This window comes from Lonchura striata, chromosome 23, assembly GCF_046129695.1.
Source record: "Lonchura striata isolate bLonStr1 chromosome 23, bLonStr1.mat, whole genome shotgun sequence".
NCBI lineage: Eukaryota > Metazoa > Chordata > Aves > Passeriformes > Estrildidae > Lonchura > Lonchura striata.
Window position 1 is genome coordinate 9,891,310 of NC_134625.1, and position 15,476 is coordinate 9,906,785.

The 15,476-nt window shown below is 51.3% G+C and overlaps 1 protein-coding gene across 1 annotated transcript; it reads left to right on the forward strand.

The window, feature by feature from the left end:
• The first annotated feature begins 500 nt into the window (after positions 1 to 500).
• On the forward strand, positions 501 to 7,803 carry ANKK1 (ankyrin repeat and kinase domain containing 1). The gene is made up of 8 exons (XM_077788071.1): positions 501 to 688; positions 2,844 to 3,138; positions 3,465 to 3,616; positions 4,141 to 4,190; positions 4,275 to 4,430; positions 5,112 to 5,230; positions 6,098 to 6,143; positions 6,458 to 7,803. Exons 1-8 carry the CDS (start codon positions 501 to 503, stop codon positions 7,801 to 7,803), a joined length of 2,352 nt encoding a protein of 783 aa, XP_077644197.1.
• Positions 7,804 to 15,476: the final 7,673 nt, after the last annotated feature.

The following is a 15,476-nucleotide window of genomic DNA, read 5'->3' on the forward strand; positions in this document are numbered from 1 at the left end:
TGTTTTCTACCTCTCCATCCAGCTATTTCTGTTTTTTTTCCCCCTCTGTTCTTTCTGGAGTGTTTTCCACATCTCTCATGTACAATTCTGCCTGGTGCATTTCTCCCTTTCCCTCAAGCATCACCCTGCCCCACCTCCCCACTCCCTTTCCCGCAGGCTGTGGAACTCCCTCAACTGAGGAACCCCATCCTCAGCGTGGAGCAGCCCCTAAATTCTTGCTCTTTGCGCCATTTCCCACCCGGAATTCTTTGAGGCACTGAGAGAGCAGAGCCACATCCCCAGGCTGGAGCTGAGGCACCGCAGCTCCTGCGTGAGCTGAGCAGCCACGCTGAGGTTCCACCTCTTGGCAGGAGCTGCCAGGGGTTCCCCCGAGGTGATCCCCACCTCCCCGGGCAGGGCAGGGCACAGGGCAGGGCACAGGGCAGGGCACAGGGCAGGGCACAGGGCAGGGCAGAGGAGCCCCGGTGCCTCCCCAGCAGCCGGGCAGAGCCAGCTGTGCCATGGGCACGGAGCGGGGCCGGCAGCTGGGCAGCCTGACCGTGTTCACCAAGGAGGATTTTGAGGATGAGTGGCTCCGGGTGGCCAGCGGGGGCTTTGGCCACGTCTACCAGGTGAAGCACAGGAGGTGGAGGACGGTCTATGCGGTGAAGTGCTCCCCGTACCTGCTGCAGGACTCCAGCGTGGACAGGTGAGCAACCCTGCTGGGCTCCCCATCCTGCAGGGATTGGGGTGAAACCCTGCGGGAAGGAGCTTCTGCTCCTGGGGAAGGGATGGGTACCCAGAGGGAGTGGGAAATGATAATAAATTGGGAAATAATAATCAATTGAGGGGTGAAACCCTGTGGAAAGGAGCTTCTGCTCCTGGGGAAGGGCTGGGTACCCAGAGGGAGTGGGAAATGATAATAAATTGGGAAATAATAATCAACTGGGGGGTGAAACCCTGTGGGAAGGAGCTTCTGCTCCTGGGGAAGGGCTGGGTACCCAGAGGGAGTGGGAAATGATAATAAATTGGGAAATAATAATCAATTGGGGGGTGAAACCCTGTGGGAAGGAGCTTCTGCTCCTGGGGAAGGGCTGGGTACCCACAGGGAGTGGGAAATGATAATAAATTGGGAAATAATAATCAATTGGGGGGGAAAAGCCCTGCGGGAAGGAGCTTTTGCTCCTGGGGAAGGGATGGGTACCCAGAGGGAGTGGGAAATAGGAGTTCTGCCTTTCCCTGGCTTGTGTGTGGATGTGCAAAGGGACACGAGGAACATGGGGAATAGAGCAGGGCTGGATGCTGGAGCTGAGATCAGCACCTTAAATACAGATAAAAGCAGCCTGGTGGGTTATTTACAGCTTCCACTGGACACTGGGGCTGAGGTGTATCAACCAAACTGAATTCAACACCAAAAGCACCAGGTTTAAAGGTGAGGGGCAGAAGATTTACAGCTGGTTCTGCTGCCCTGCTCCCGTAGCCTGCAGACACATCTTTCCTCTCCGTGGTGCACCTGCAGCTCCTCTCTGCTTCTTGCTCTGTCTCACCAGAGACTTTTCTGGTGCCCACCTTGTGTCTGGAGATGGAGCAGGGCCAGGTAATCACAACCAGGGCTGATAACACATCCAATACAGGCAGAGCTGATGGGAAAACAGCAGAGTCGATGGGCTTATTTAATTTAAAATTTTATTCCGTTCAATTTGGAAGGAACCTGCCTGGATAAAAATCTCACTCTTGTGATTTCTTGTTACAGACGACAGCTGAGTTCAGACTGAGCAGTGACTGTCCTCAGTTTGCTCTGCAGATTCTACATTTGCATTTTGTTCTTGTTTCTGGGGGTGGGGGAAAGGGTCAAATAATCAGTTTTACTTCGATATCTTATCAGTTGTAGCAAAATATCTGAGATTCCTCAACCCATGGGTAGGTCTCACTGAGGCGCCTGCTAGAGGAAATCTGGCAGAAGCTTTTGCTTGGCTGAACCATTTTAGATCAATTAATGGGCTGGCTTAATTGCTGGCAGCTCAGCTCCGTTCCCAGGGCGTGCTGCTCGAAGGCACTCCCGGCACTTTGCTGCTTGGCTGCTCCCCCAAACTCGTTCAGCAGGTCGGGAGGGGGGAACCTTTGGGGAATTTGGAGGAACAGGTCTGCCAGAGCTGGCAGCCAGCAGCAGACGTGCCAGGGCTCCGCGGGCAGCAGAGTCACCGTGCCCAGGGACAGAGCTGCAGGCACGGGCAGAGCTGCAGGATGCCAGCAGCAGGCACAGCTCTGTGCCACGCCCTGGCATCCTGCTGCCAGGGGAGCGCTGGGGATTTCATGGAACCACGGAGGGCTTTGGGCTGGGGGGAGCCTTAAGGATCATTTCAATCCCCCCTGCCACGGCCAGGGGCACCTGCCGCTCTCCCAGGCTGGCCTTGGACACCTCCAGGGATGGGGCAGCCTCTGGGAATCCCATGCCAGCCTCTCTCCACCCTGCCAGGGGAGGATTCCTCCCATCTAACCCTGCCCTGTGGCAGTTTAAAGCCATTTTAGCAGTGTCACAAGCGCGGGCTCCCTGTCCTCACTGCTAAGGACTCAAACAACTTTCTCCTCTCTTTCCCTGTGGTGGCTGATTTTGCCCAAAGAAACCTCAGCTCATTTTGAGGAGTCACAACACCATCCATGTCAGATTTTAATCTGCAAAAGATCACTGTGTGGCAGCATTGTCATCAGTTCCAGGGGGAATTTGGGATGAATCTTTTTGGGGTAGGCAGTGCTTGGAAAGGCTGGGTGTCACTAAGTTACTACGGAGTTACTGAGCCTGTGAATCAACTGATAACATTTCTTGCTCCCACTGTATTTTTTTTTTTTTATTTTCAATTTTCCAGGACCAGCATGAACTGCCTAATGGAGGAGGCGAGCAAGATGGAGAAAATCAAATTCCAACACATTGTCACCATCTATGGGGTGTGCAACAACCCTCTGGGGATAGTGATGGAATATATGGCCAGGGGCTCCTTGGAGAGAATCCTCCCCACCCACAGGATGTCCTGGCAGCTGAAATTCCGGGTGATCCATGAGATGGGCCTGGCCATGAATTTCCTGCACAGCATGAGCCCTCCTCTGCTGCACTTGGACCTGAAGCCAGGGAACGTCCTCCTGGACGGGAACATGCACGTCAAGGTAGGTCCTACATCACAGCCAGGCTAGTTCTGCCAAACCAGTCCAGAATCCCAGAAAATCAGGTTCTTCAGGAACACTTCATCAGAGAGGGACCTGTGGGGTGTTTAACGAGCAGCTGGTGAGCAAATTACACGGTGCTCTCAGGATCAAACAGGGATCTGGGCCAGCCCTGGGAATTTAGGCTCCAGCTGGGCTGCAGGTTGTCAGGGTTTTGTCAAGCTCCAGCTCTCACATCTCCTCCTGTCCCTGATCCCACAGATGTCCAGGTGGCAGCAGGAGGGGAGAGTGTGAGCATTTTGGGGCAGTTTCCCTGTTCCTGCTTGCAGATCTCGGACTTTGGGCTGTCCAAGTGGATGGAGCAATCCAGCAGGATGCAGTACATCGAGAGCTCAGCTCTGAGGGGCACGCTGAGCTACATCCCCCCCGAAATGTTCCTGCAGAACAGCAAACCCCCGGGGATCAAGTATGATGTGTACAGGTGAGGGCAGACCCAGGGCAGCCAGGGGAGTCCCCGGGCTCTGACACCCAGAGATTCCAGCTTGGTTTTTGTCCTTTTGGGTGAGGAGCTTTGCAGCACACTCACACGAGCTCCATGTCCATGTCTGGAAATTCCTCAGCCTTTGCAGCACAGAGTAACCCAAGGCAAGAGGGAAAGGAGGATTTGCACGGCCACAGGAACTTGCAGGAGCCAAGGGCTCGAAACCTCAATGGGAATAAATTGGAAAAAAGGCACTGAGAGCCTGACTTTGCCAGGAAAGGCTCCAAGTCACTCATGCACTGCTCAGACCCTTCGGAGGGTGATGACCCCACTCTTAAGGGAGATGCACAAGGCAGAATCATAAATCCTGATTCTTTTGGCCTGGGGGATGAAATCCTTCTGCTCAGGGAGATGGAATCCTTCCCTCCTGAGCAACTTCCTTCCTGATCTTCCCATTTCTCCCAAAGGCAGAAGCAATAAGTGCATTTGATGTCCCAGTGCTCACAGTCTCTCCTCTCCCGCAGCTTCGGGATTGTCATCTGGGAGGTCCTCATGCAGAAAAAACCTTACACAGGTAAACACAAACCCTGCAGCCATGGAATGTTCATTCCAGCCCTTTTCCCAGGGAGAACACTCAGAGTGTGCTGGATTTTTCCAGGGGCCAACATGATGGCCATCATCGTGAAGGTGGCAGCGGGGAAGAGGCCGGGGCTGGAGCTGGTCAGGGACGACTGGCCCGGGGAGTGCCACCAGATGGTCGACCTGATGAAGAGGTGCTGGGACCAGGACCCCAAGCAAAGGCCAAGCTTTGCAGGTGGGACTGGGCTGTGGCTGAGCCAAGGGTTGGTAAGCAGGGGATGTTTGTGCCCAGTTTTCCCCGTTCTGTCTCTGAGGTTTAACAGCTGGATGCCCTTTGCTGTCACACATCCCTTCATCCCTTTTCCCTCCCTTCCCACATGGGTCCTGCCTGGCTCTGGAGCTGGGGGCAGCCTGCACACCTTGTCAGTGTTCAGGAGCACACATAATCACAGGATATGATTATCTGAAGGTGCTTTTATTGAGAGCTCTGGGAATCAGGGGTACAGACCCAAATCTGACTCCAACACGGCTTTCGAGCCGAATGTATTTTTTATTATATCATTATATAACTTACATATTAATTATTAAGCTTATATTGTTCTATTGTATACATTGACCTTATTCAAACATGAGTTTCTCTTGATCTTTCTTAGGCCCCTGACCACAGTTTCTCATGATTATTCTTACAATTAAACAGTAATTATATTTAATTACTAAACAATCATCACATCTAACAATTATATCATTTATCATGTACTAGCTACACAGGTGGAGTTCTAGCAAGGTACAATGCCTTCATGTACCTAGGGTATTTATTTTTTTTCAGGGCCTATTAAGCTTAATTTTCCTTTTAACCCTAAATCCTCAAGATTTTAAAACCCTTTTACTATCAAGCTGAACTGCTCTGCCCTGGCAGATATCCCTGTGGAGACCGACGTGCTGCTGGCTCTGATCCAGAGCCTGGTGCAGGACCCGGAGAACGAGCGCCTGGTCAGGAAGATGTCCCACAAACCGGCCATCTCCAGGAGCCAGCCGGTGAGGAGAACCCCCCTGGGCCTCCCAGGAAAGTCCTCTGGGTCTGCTCCTTGTTCCTACCAGATCTTGAGGCTCTTTCCCCTCCCAAAGGCTCACCTCAGCATCTTTGGGGGGTGCCTGCACAGGTTGTGCCTCTGTAATTCATTCACGGGGATAAAACACTTGCAAATTAATTAACGAATGCACTAAATGATAAATAGTCTGAGAGGAAAACCCTTTCCTGGACCTGCTCAGGTGAAGTGGGTTTATCATTCAGCCACTAAAAGAAACACAAGCAAACACAGAATCACAGGCTTCTGTTCATGGCACAAAACTGGTGATGTTCCAGTTTGAACAACTTTTACAGAATTCTTTTTTTTAATAGTTTTAAATCCCCATGTTTCTCTGGCTAAGAAAAAAACTCAGGCTTCTGGATAGTCACAATGTAATCTCAGCTACTGGAGTAATTATCCCTAGAAAACAGGGAGAGATAGGAGCTGGGAATTATTGGTATTTAGAGGTTTTGCCAAGCTGTGCAAAAATCCAGACGCTTGAAGAAGTAAGGGCTTGGGGGTCCCTAAATAACAAAGGAAACAATTTTGGGATGCTGCCATGCAGTCAGGAAGCAGAATGTGTGTGGGTTTGGGAGGAAATGAGCACAAGGAGGAAAAGCTCATGGATATCCAGAGATCATCTTCAGGCTCCCCCATTCCTGCTGTGTCATGATTGGTTTAGCTGAGTTTTGGGTGCAAAAACAGGATTGGATCAAAAACTCTCAAATGATGACACAAAACTGCAGAGCAGCAGCAAAGGACTTCATGCAAACATTACAGAATGCAAATGAACACTCTGTTTTATCCTTTTCCTTTCCTCCTTTCTGACAACAAGAGTGACAAAGAGGAGATCGCCTTCCCCCAAGACACCAGGAGTGGGGGTAAGTAGGGGACTGGCTTTAGAATTGAAAATTAAAGCAGAGGAAGCTATAAAAGTTGTCTGTTTTGTTGTAGAAGGATGTGGCTCATATGGTTTTTCACGTGGGGGAGATTTTTAGTTAAGGAAAATGAATTCTTTGGGAAATAGGCACTGTGAGAGAGCAACCAAATGTCCCAGTGCATGTCTGGCCTTATTTTACATTCCTTATCTCTCAAATGGCTCCATTTCACATCCTTCCACAAAGAATCGCAAGTTCTCCCTCCCTTTTTGGGAGTTTTTCACTCTTTCCCCCCCGTTTTGCCTCCCTGCCTTTAGGAAAGGACAACCAGGAGGTTCCTCTGCCACCTCGTCACGGGGAGGCCGGGAGCCCCGAGGAGCTGGCGCCCGAGGAGCTGGGCAGGGTGCAGGAGAACGGCCTGACCCTGCTGCACCTGCTGGTCCTGCAGGGCAACGTGGCCAAGGCGCGCTTCCTGCTGGGCCGCGGGGCCGGCGTCAACCGCGCGGCGGGCGGCGGCTGCACCCCGCTGCTGCTGGCCGTGCAGCGCCGGCTGCCCGAGATGTGCACCGTCCTCATCGAGCACGGCGCCGACGTCAACGCGGCCGACGAGGACGGCTGGAGCCCGCTGCACTTCGCGGCCCAGCACGGCGACGACCGCGCCGCGCGGCTGCTGCTGGACCACCAGGCCCGCGTGGACGCGCAGGAGCGCGACGGGTGGACGCCGCTGCACCTGGCGGCCCAGAACAACTTCGAGAACGTGGCCAGGGTGCTGCTGTCCCGCCAGGCCGACTCCAACACGCAGGAGGTGGACGGCAAGACCGCCCTGCACGTGGCGGCGTGCTTCGGGCACGTCGGCCTGGTCAAGCTGCTGGCCAGCCAGGGAGCCGACCTGGAGAGGAAGCAGAAGAACCTCAGGACGCCGCTGCACGTGGCCGTGGAGAGGGGCAAGTTCAGGGTGGTGCAGTACCTGCTGAAGAACGGCATCTCTGTCAACAGCCTGGACCAGAACCACTACAGCGCCCTGCACCTGGCCGTGGTCAGGGGCAAGTACCTGATCTGCGAGAAACTCATCAAATACGGGGCCAACGTGGAGCTGAGGACGGACAAAGGCTGGACCCCCCTGCACCTGGCCTCCTTTAAGGGGCACGTCGGGATCATCCGGCTGCTGAAGGGCAGCCACGCCCGGCTGGACGCCAAGGGCAGCATGGACTGGACGCCGCTGCACCTGGCCACGCGCTACGGGGACGAGCCGGCGGTCAGCGAGCTGCTGCGCTGCGGGGCCGACCCCAACACGGCCGAGAGGGCCCACTGGGCCCCCCTGCACTTTGCCGTGCTCAGGGGCTCCTTCCTCAGTGTCATCAACCTCCTGGAGTGCCAGGCCGACGTCAACGCCAGGAACAAGGTGGGCTGGACCCCGCTGCACCTGGCGGTGCTCAAGGGCAACATGGCCATCATCAAGACCCTGCTGAAGGCGGGGGCCCTGCTGGACGTGGAGGACATCACGGGCTGCACGGCGCTGCAGCTGGCCGTCCGGCACCAGCGGGACAGCATCATCGCCCTGCTCCAGGGCAAGGAGGCCGCGGGGAGCACACCCGCCAGCAGGACTCCCAACGACGTGAAGATCCCCAGAGCCAGGCTTATCCCGGGAAGGACAGATTTGTGAATTTGTCAGCTCCGGTTGAGCTTTCCCACATCAGCTGTGATGCCTTAAAGCTCCTTGTCGTGTCACCTGCTGATTACAGGAAAATATCTCCCCTTTTTAAATGGAAGTTTTTAAGCGTGAACACTAAGAGAGCAAAAGAAAATGAGGTTGTTTGATGACAAGTTCTTTCCCAAGCTTGTAGAATGTTTTGGCTTGGTGATACTTTAGGCACTGCTTTCCCACTGAATCCTTCCTGAGCAGGGATTTATGCACCCTCTGTTCATGCAGGCAGTGCTGAAGCTGTGCACAGCACACACGCACATCTTCCACAGCTTTTATTGCTTTCATTCCATGTTTTCCTACAGAGAAAATTGGTGTAAAATGGCCCTGGCACAGGTGGGAATTGAATCGTGAGATTCTCACCTGCTGCTGGCACAGCAATGTGTCAGATTTCCTGACATCTCCTTTCTGTAACAAGAATCAAATAAAACAAGGCAGGGAGGAAAAATCTCTGCTAGAGAGTATTGAAATGGATGCAGCACAGGGAACAGAAGCTCCAGAATAATCACACACAGGGTCTGGCTCCTTGCAGGTCAGGGTTTGAGTCGTGTCTCTGGGGGGAAATAATTCCTGGTTTCCTTCAGGGAGATGTCGCAGAGCTCGATCAGTCCTGTGAAAAACATCTTCTTGGTGGATTTGATTCCCTGGTGGCAGCGAGCAGCCCTGCTGTGACTCTGAGCGTCCCCAAACGTGCCTGCTGGGAGGGTGACTTCTCATGGCCTTGAGCTGGGAGCAGGCTGAAATAGAAACAAACAACCCCAGCTCTGCAGGGAGCTGCTACTGCCTGATAACGTGAGATTAAATGGGTTAAAAAGAGGGGTTAAAATGCCCAACCTCTACGAATGTGGTTTTCATTTTGTATTGACTGAAGGTATTGATGGGTATTGTACTTAAACCCAGTTTTTCACGATGCTTTGGCCCCAGAGCCTTTAGAAATCGTTTAAAATAAATTGTAATGAAATGATTCATTTTTAACATTTGCCATTGGTGAGGTGGGGAGCTGGGCAGGTTATGAAATGGAATGCTGGTGACATTTTGGGTTGCAGAGAGTGTAAAAAATCAACTTTTTTTTTTTTGCAACCACCAAAAAAAAAATCCAAATAAAACCCCTTGGCATTTCCCTGATTTACCTGCTCTTGATATTCCCTAATTTTGTCTGAGGAGGAATGGCTCAGCTAGAAGGAATTCTTGGGATGCTCAGACCTTCCTGTGCAGCTCCTTCCCTCAGCTTCAGCTGTATTGATTCAGCAAATGTCTCCCCTGCTCGGTGTCATTTGAAATATTTACCCAGAAAAAAAAAAAAATCCAATTGCCACATAATTCAGCAGCTCCTTTCTGTCCCTGCTCCAGCAGAAAAACAAAACTCAGCTCATATGTCATGGAATGTTCTCTACAAGAGCTTAATTAAATTTATAATGAAAATAACAGGGGATTAAGAAGACACGAGGGAAATACATTGCTCTTGCAGAGCATTCCAGAGGTGATAGAAGCAATTTGCAGAGAAAATTACCTGTTTGCTGCTCAGTTTCTATAGAAATTAAATGAGTCTTTACAAACTCTGGAAAAGTGCATTCCAGCCTCCGCTTTGTGACTGTGCAACTTGCAGCTTATTTCTAAAATTATACGTAGATCTCCATCCCCCCACTTTTTTTTTCCTTTCCCTTTTTCAACTCCATTTCAGTCTTTTGTCCCTGCTGATAAATCTGCTGCTGATTATCTGATGTTCTTACCCGAAGTTCACAGCCCAGGCAGCTCCTGGCAGGGCCTGGCAGCAGCAGCAGGGCAGAAACCTCCTAAACAGCTCGTTTAGATCAAAAATATCAAAATTGTTGACCTTTATGCCTGAAAAATGGTGTTTTTAAGGTAGCTGGGTGAGCAGGGCGGTGTTGTGATGTTGGCAGGGAGTCATGTGGAATGACTGCAGTGCTGCCCTGAACATCCCTGTCCCGCAGCAGCTCCAGACATCCTGAACCACAGGGATATTTTCAAACCAATTGCTCTTCAAAACCCTCCGAGAATCCCAGAACTGGGATGGCGAAGGCAGGAAACCCGAGGGGGGAAATTTAAAGTCCCTTCAAGCTGATCTTGTTGCAGCCCTGCTCCCTGCTGGAGCCACCCCCAGCTCTGTAAATCCTGCGTGTCCTTTGGGCTGTCCTCACTCCCTCTCCATCATTTCCACCCAGAACATCTGTGGGTGACGGGGTCTGCTTTGCTTGGAATGACCCCAAAATCTCAACAGTCCTTGTTCCCCTAGCCTGGCAGCCGAAGAAGAAGTCTGGAATGTGTGAGGTCAAGGTTTCAAGGTTCTTTGTCCTTATCTATAAAATTCTCTCTCTGACCTGCCGAGCTCTGCCTGGTACAGAAGCCAGAGCAGTGTCCCCTGAGCCTCGGGCAGCTCCCACATCAGATACTCAGAATTCCATGTTGTCTATTTACAGATTTGTGCCAATGCCCTCCACCTGTGAATCTCTGCCTTAAACCAATAAAAAATGTCACCAGCACAGCAAGGCATGGAGGACAAGAGAAAGGGAAAAAAGGCTGGGACACCCCAGATTCCTCCATCTTGTACCCCTGAATTACATCCTAAAAACCCCAAAGTTCTACTTCATCAATTTAGCTATTACACTACTCAAACCCTTGTGGTTTGTAATTCCTCACACAGAGTTGGCAGTTTTTTCCACGGGCTAAAATCAAAGCCACAGGTGGTTTTGACCCCTGCCAGGGTTTGGGAACAGCCAGGGCAGCCAGGGGGATGTGCTGGGCTCCCACACGTGGGGAAATGGAAGTGACTTTCCAGACCCCGTGCTCCCCACGAGCAGCACCCCAAGAAACTCCGAGGAGATAAATCAGCAGAAGCAGGGGATGGTTTCACGAGGGGTGGAACTGGGGCTGGCATTGATTTCCTGAGTGCTCTCTCCGTGCTGGATCTCACTGTGATATAAATCCTCTGATGGAAATTTCGTTTGAAGGGGAGATGCTTGCTGTGACGAAAACCTGGACATTCCGGTGAGCAGCGTGGCTCTTCTGGGAGGGAATGTTCACGGGAAAATGTTTGGAATTGAATTTGGTTAAATCCACGTTTTGCATTGCTCCTGCTTCCCAGCGACTGTGATTTGTTTGTTTGGCAGTGCTGCAATTATGCAGATACGGGATTAAATTAAAATTAAAATAATGCTGCGTTTTAGAGGAAAAGAGATCTGAATAAATACAGCTTGTGGGGGGGAAAAAGCCCTTATTTTTAGCAGAAATGCTTGTTTTTTTCCATAGCCCCTTAGGTGTGGAAAATCAAGATGTTTCTGACAGCAATGATGTGAATGTAGGAGGGAGTGATTTTAATGTAAGAAGGAATAGTGAATTCTCTGTGTTTCTTTTTCTTGCAAGGAGGTGGTTGTAGGCTCTGTGCTGTGGCAGACGTCAGTGTGAGACGTGCCTGGCTCCTGCTCAGCCTCTCCCTGACCTGCCAGAATTCCTCCTGCTCCCTCCCCAGGCCACCCAGCTCTGCCCAGCTCCAGGGAGGGGTTTTGTCCCCTTCCTCTGCAAGAAAACCACCTTGTGCCCACCAAAAGCAGCTCCCCACCCTCTCCATCAGCGCAGGTGTGAGCTGCACTTCCATCAGAATAATGGGAAAAGGGCCTGGCTGGGAATCAAGGGGCACTTGCTGTTTGCTCCTGGCAGGCAGCTCATCCCCAGCAAGCTCAACATCTTTTGATCAGCTGCTGCTTTGCTCTCCTCTGCCTCGGAGCACAGCAGGGAACCCTCCTCCCGTGCAATTTGCTGCTGGCCTCCTTCTCTTCTTAAAAAAAAAAAAAAATCCCCACAAACCCGAGCCCAAAAGCTTGTTTTTTTGTTTTTTTGTTTGTTTGTTTTTTAAAGCCTGAGGTTCTTGGCAGTGAGAGGTGAAGTTCAGCTCTGTGGGGACAGTTTGGGGAGGAGATATCACAGTTCAGGCTCTCATTTTGGCAATTCCGTGCTCCTCACACTTTCTGTGGCCTTTTGTAAAGAAAAATCTTTTGTACCCAAACAAAGCCCAGGGAAAGATTTATATCCCTCCTGCAAGAACAACAGGGCACTCAGAGGTTCAGAGCCCTAAATCTGCCCAGCCTGGGTTTGGGGGGTCATGGAACCATGGGATTTGTGAGTCTAAACAGCTCTTTCTGAGGCAAGGATTGGTGCTACCCACAGCAATGTGCTGGGAGGAACAGAAAACCAACCCTGGAACATCCCTGCTCTCAACTTCCCTTAAAAAAATACCAGGTACAGGGATCACCTCCAAATTATCCAGGAGGAAATCCAGAGCACACGGCTGAACTGCCCATCCTGGAGGGAATTTCCTCTGAATAAAAATAAAGAAAGAATCCCCAGCAGCCTTGCTGGATAGGAAATTTCCTGTTCAAGTCCAGCTGGAGCAATTACAGACAGGAGCATTAGGCTGGGGTCAGCAATCAGGAGGTGCAGAAATTAGCTGCAGAAAGGGCTTTGTTTGCTGCTGTGCTACCAGGCCATTACTTCAGAAAGAAAAGGGACAAATCACAGGGAAACTGAGAAAATTCAGCTTGGACAGAATGGAGGTTTGGGGCACTCTTGGTTCCCTGGCATTTCCCCTGCTCCTCAGCAAGGCACAGCAGCCTTCTTAGCACCAGCAAGATTTTATTGCAATTCTTTGGGCAAACCCTTAATATCTGCTCCAAGCAGGAAAAAAAATCCTTACAAGGCATTCAGGGAATTAATTTTCTCGCCTTGGAAAAGGCTGCAGTCCACCAAAAGGTTTTTGCTGAGGCTGCCCTGGTTTTATTTGGTTTAAGTCTTTGTTTTGTAGGGATTTCTCCCAGGATTTCTCCCAGGAGGGCTGAGCTGGGCTCTTTGCAGCCCAATGTGCTGCTCCTTTCGGCTGAGCAGGGTCGTGTTCTGCTCCAGGGAGTGCTGGAAAATGCCACAGGACGTGAGGCCACTCAGACATTAAAAAGTGGCAGGGAAAAAATCAACAATCGCCATGAGAGCGAGAGAGACAAAACCAGAGAAAAGGTGGAATTCATCTGAAATCTGGTGAGCTTGGAAAATGCTGCTTTTGAGGTCATTTTGGGAGGCTGGGGCAGCTCGTGGGGCTTCCTGCTGCATCTCCTTGGCCCCACAGAATCCCTGATGCTGGAAAAGGCCTCCAAGATCAAATTTTCCAACCTTTTTTACATCCCAGTCAGGACAGAGGGGAAGGGCTGGAATTCACCTGGAAAATCTAGGCCTCGCTGTGTTTGCAGGCTGAGGGGGGAAATTTCAAACTGTGCCTGAAACACAAGCGTGGATTTGGGAATTTTGGACGCTTAGGCAGCTGGAGGATGAGTCTTGCTGCAGAAACAGCTTTTTGCCAGTGAGTTAAAGCTGTCAGTGAGCTCCTGCAGCCCCCTGAATTATGCAGCTCCTCCTCCCTAAACATTTCTGCTTCCCCTGCAGCACAGGGATGTGCTGGGATGAACCCCGGGGATGTCACCCACAGGGGGACAGCTTTCCCCAGGGCTTGGGGCTTTAAATGCCAGCCTGGCTGGGTGAAGAAGAGTGTCTCAGTCAGTCCATTCGTGGAACACTTCTTTTTGCCTTTTCTTATTTTTTTTAATTAAGAAGGAGGCAGAATTTACTATGGTTTTCCCTGGTATCTCTGAATCACGTTGGAGCCCCTGCTATTTCACTGTCTGTAATCTTCCCCAGCGATTCTGGCCTCAGCTTTGAAGTGATTTAGGGTTGTTTATCACAAAGGCAATCAGACGTGTTCCTTCCCAGACACCCTGGAACTGTCAGAATATTCCCTTTGCTGGGGGGGCTCGGGCACAAAGGCAGAGTTAAACAGCTCACCAGGCACTCCCTGAGCCCAGCAAAGCCCTGCCTGCCCTGCCAGGAGCTCCAGGTGGGCATTTCGATGCCAACACCCTGGAGGAACGTGACCCAGAGCATCTGCCACCAGCTGGGAACAGGCACCACCTCAATTACTGCAGCGCAGTCAATTGCCAGCCTGGTAATTCACTCATAAATCCGTGTGCTGAGGTTAATTCGGCGTGGCTGGCTGCAGCAGCCCAGCCCCTGCCCTGCCCTGGCACCGGGGCAGGGCAGTGCCAGCGGGGGCTGCAGGGACACAGGGGCACCCACATCTCCCCCGTGTCTCTGTGCCAGCCCCTCTCGGCCCCGCTGGCTTCTGGGGGCCAGCCCCAGCTCAGTTTTGGGTCAAAACATCACATTTTCATCCTTCTCCCAGCTGGGTCAAAACATCACATTTTCATCCTTCTCCCAGCTGGGTCAAAACATCACATTTTCATCCTTCTCCCAGCTCAGTTGTGGGTTAAATCTTCACATTTTCATTGTTCTCCCAGCTAAGTGCTGGGGCAAAGCCCCACATTTTCATCATTCTCCCAGCTCAGTTTTGGGTCAAATCTTCACATTTTCATCATTCTCCCAGTTCAGTTGTTGGTCAAAGCCCCACATTTTCATCATTCTCCCAGCTCAGTTTTGGGTCAAAGCCCCACATTTTCATCATTCTCCCAGCTCAGTTTTGGGTCAAATCTTCACAATTTCATCATTCTCCCAGCTCAGTTTTGGGTCAAATCTTCACATTTTCATCATTCTCCCAGCTCAGTTTTGGGTCAAATATTCACATTTTCATCATTCTCCCAGCTCAGTTTTGGGTCAAATATTCACATTTTCATCATTCTCCCAGCTCAGTGCTGGGTCAAACCCCCCATTTTCATCATCCTCCCTGCAGGGAACACAGCCCACGGCCCAGAGGGAGGCAGAGGCAGGAGCTCAGCTCTTTAATGTCACGGAATCGTCACCGTTCCATGCCCTGGGATCGTCCCATGCCCTGGATTTGATCCAAGGTGGGCTCACCCCACTCCTAGAGCTCACCACACACATTCCTGTCAGCCCAGAGCTGGCCCTGCCGTGGGCACCGTGCCCCCCGTGCCCAGTCCCTCTGCAGGACCCACAGCAGCTGCTTTGGCACCTTGCTGGGGTTTTTCCAGCAGACTCAAAGAAGGATGCCAGATCAAAGTCACTTTTGTGTTTGACAGGAGCTGTCCCGGGGGAGGGAGGTGTTCCAGGGAGATGTACATATTTGTTTAGACTGGCACTGACTGCCCATTTCTTCACACAGACGAGCTCCCAGCTCATAACCTGTCTTGTTCAATCAGATTTGCAGCTCCTGGGTTTCCCTCTGAAGCTTTGTACATTTTCCAGCTGGTGATTTGACAGAGCTCTCTGAACTCACGCTCAGGAGCTGCTCAGAGATTCTCTGAGTTGCTGTTAGCACTTGGAGACGAGATTACATTTCTGGCTGATGTCAGTTTGGGCTTTTCTTGCCTTTTTCACACAGCTTGAATTTAAAAAATCAGCTTGCTGGCTGCACTGTTAAATAAATATTAACGATGGTTGTCACGAAACATTTGATGCAGTGACAAGGGCCGAGGTTGTGACCTGGTTTTCTGCCAGGTGAGGTGTGCAGCCTTTTCCATCTGCCCTGCACACAGTTCAGAAGGATTTATGGAACAGCTGGATAGAGATAGGAAGCTGAAGCAGCCATGAGGACCCTCGAATTCTGCTGGTTTATTCTTCCCCCTGTGTGCAGCTTTAAAACCCTACAACATCAGGCACGGGAA

Coding starts and splice junctions, on each gene's coding strand:
- ANKK1 (XM_077788071.1), top strand. CDS start 501: ATGGGCACGGAGCGGGGCCGGCAGCTGGGCAGCCTGACCGTGTTCACC. Junction 4,191..4,274: donor GCAGAAAAAACCTTACACAG/GTAAACACAAAC, acceptor GGATTTTTCCAG/GGGCCAACATGATGGCCATC. Junction 4,431..5,111: donor GCAAAGGCCAAGCTTTGCAG/GTGGGACTGGGC, acceptor CTGCCCTGGCAG/ATATCCCTGTGGAGACCGAC.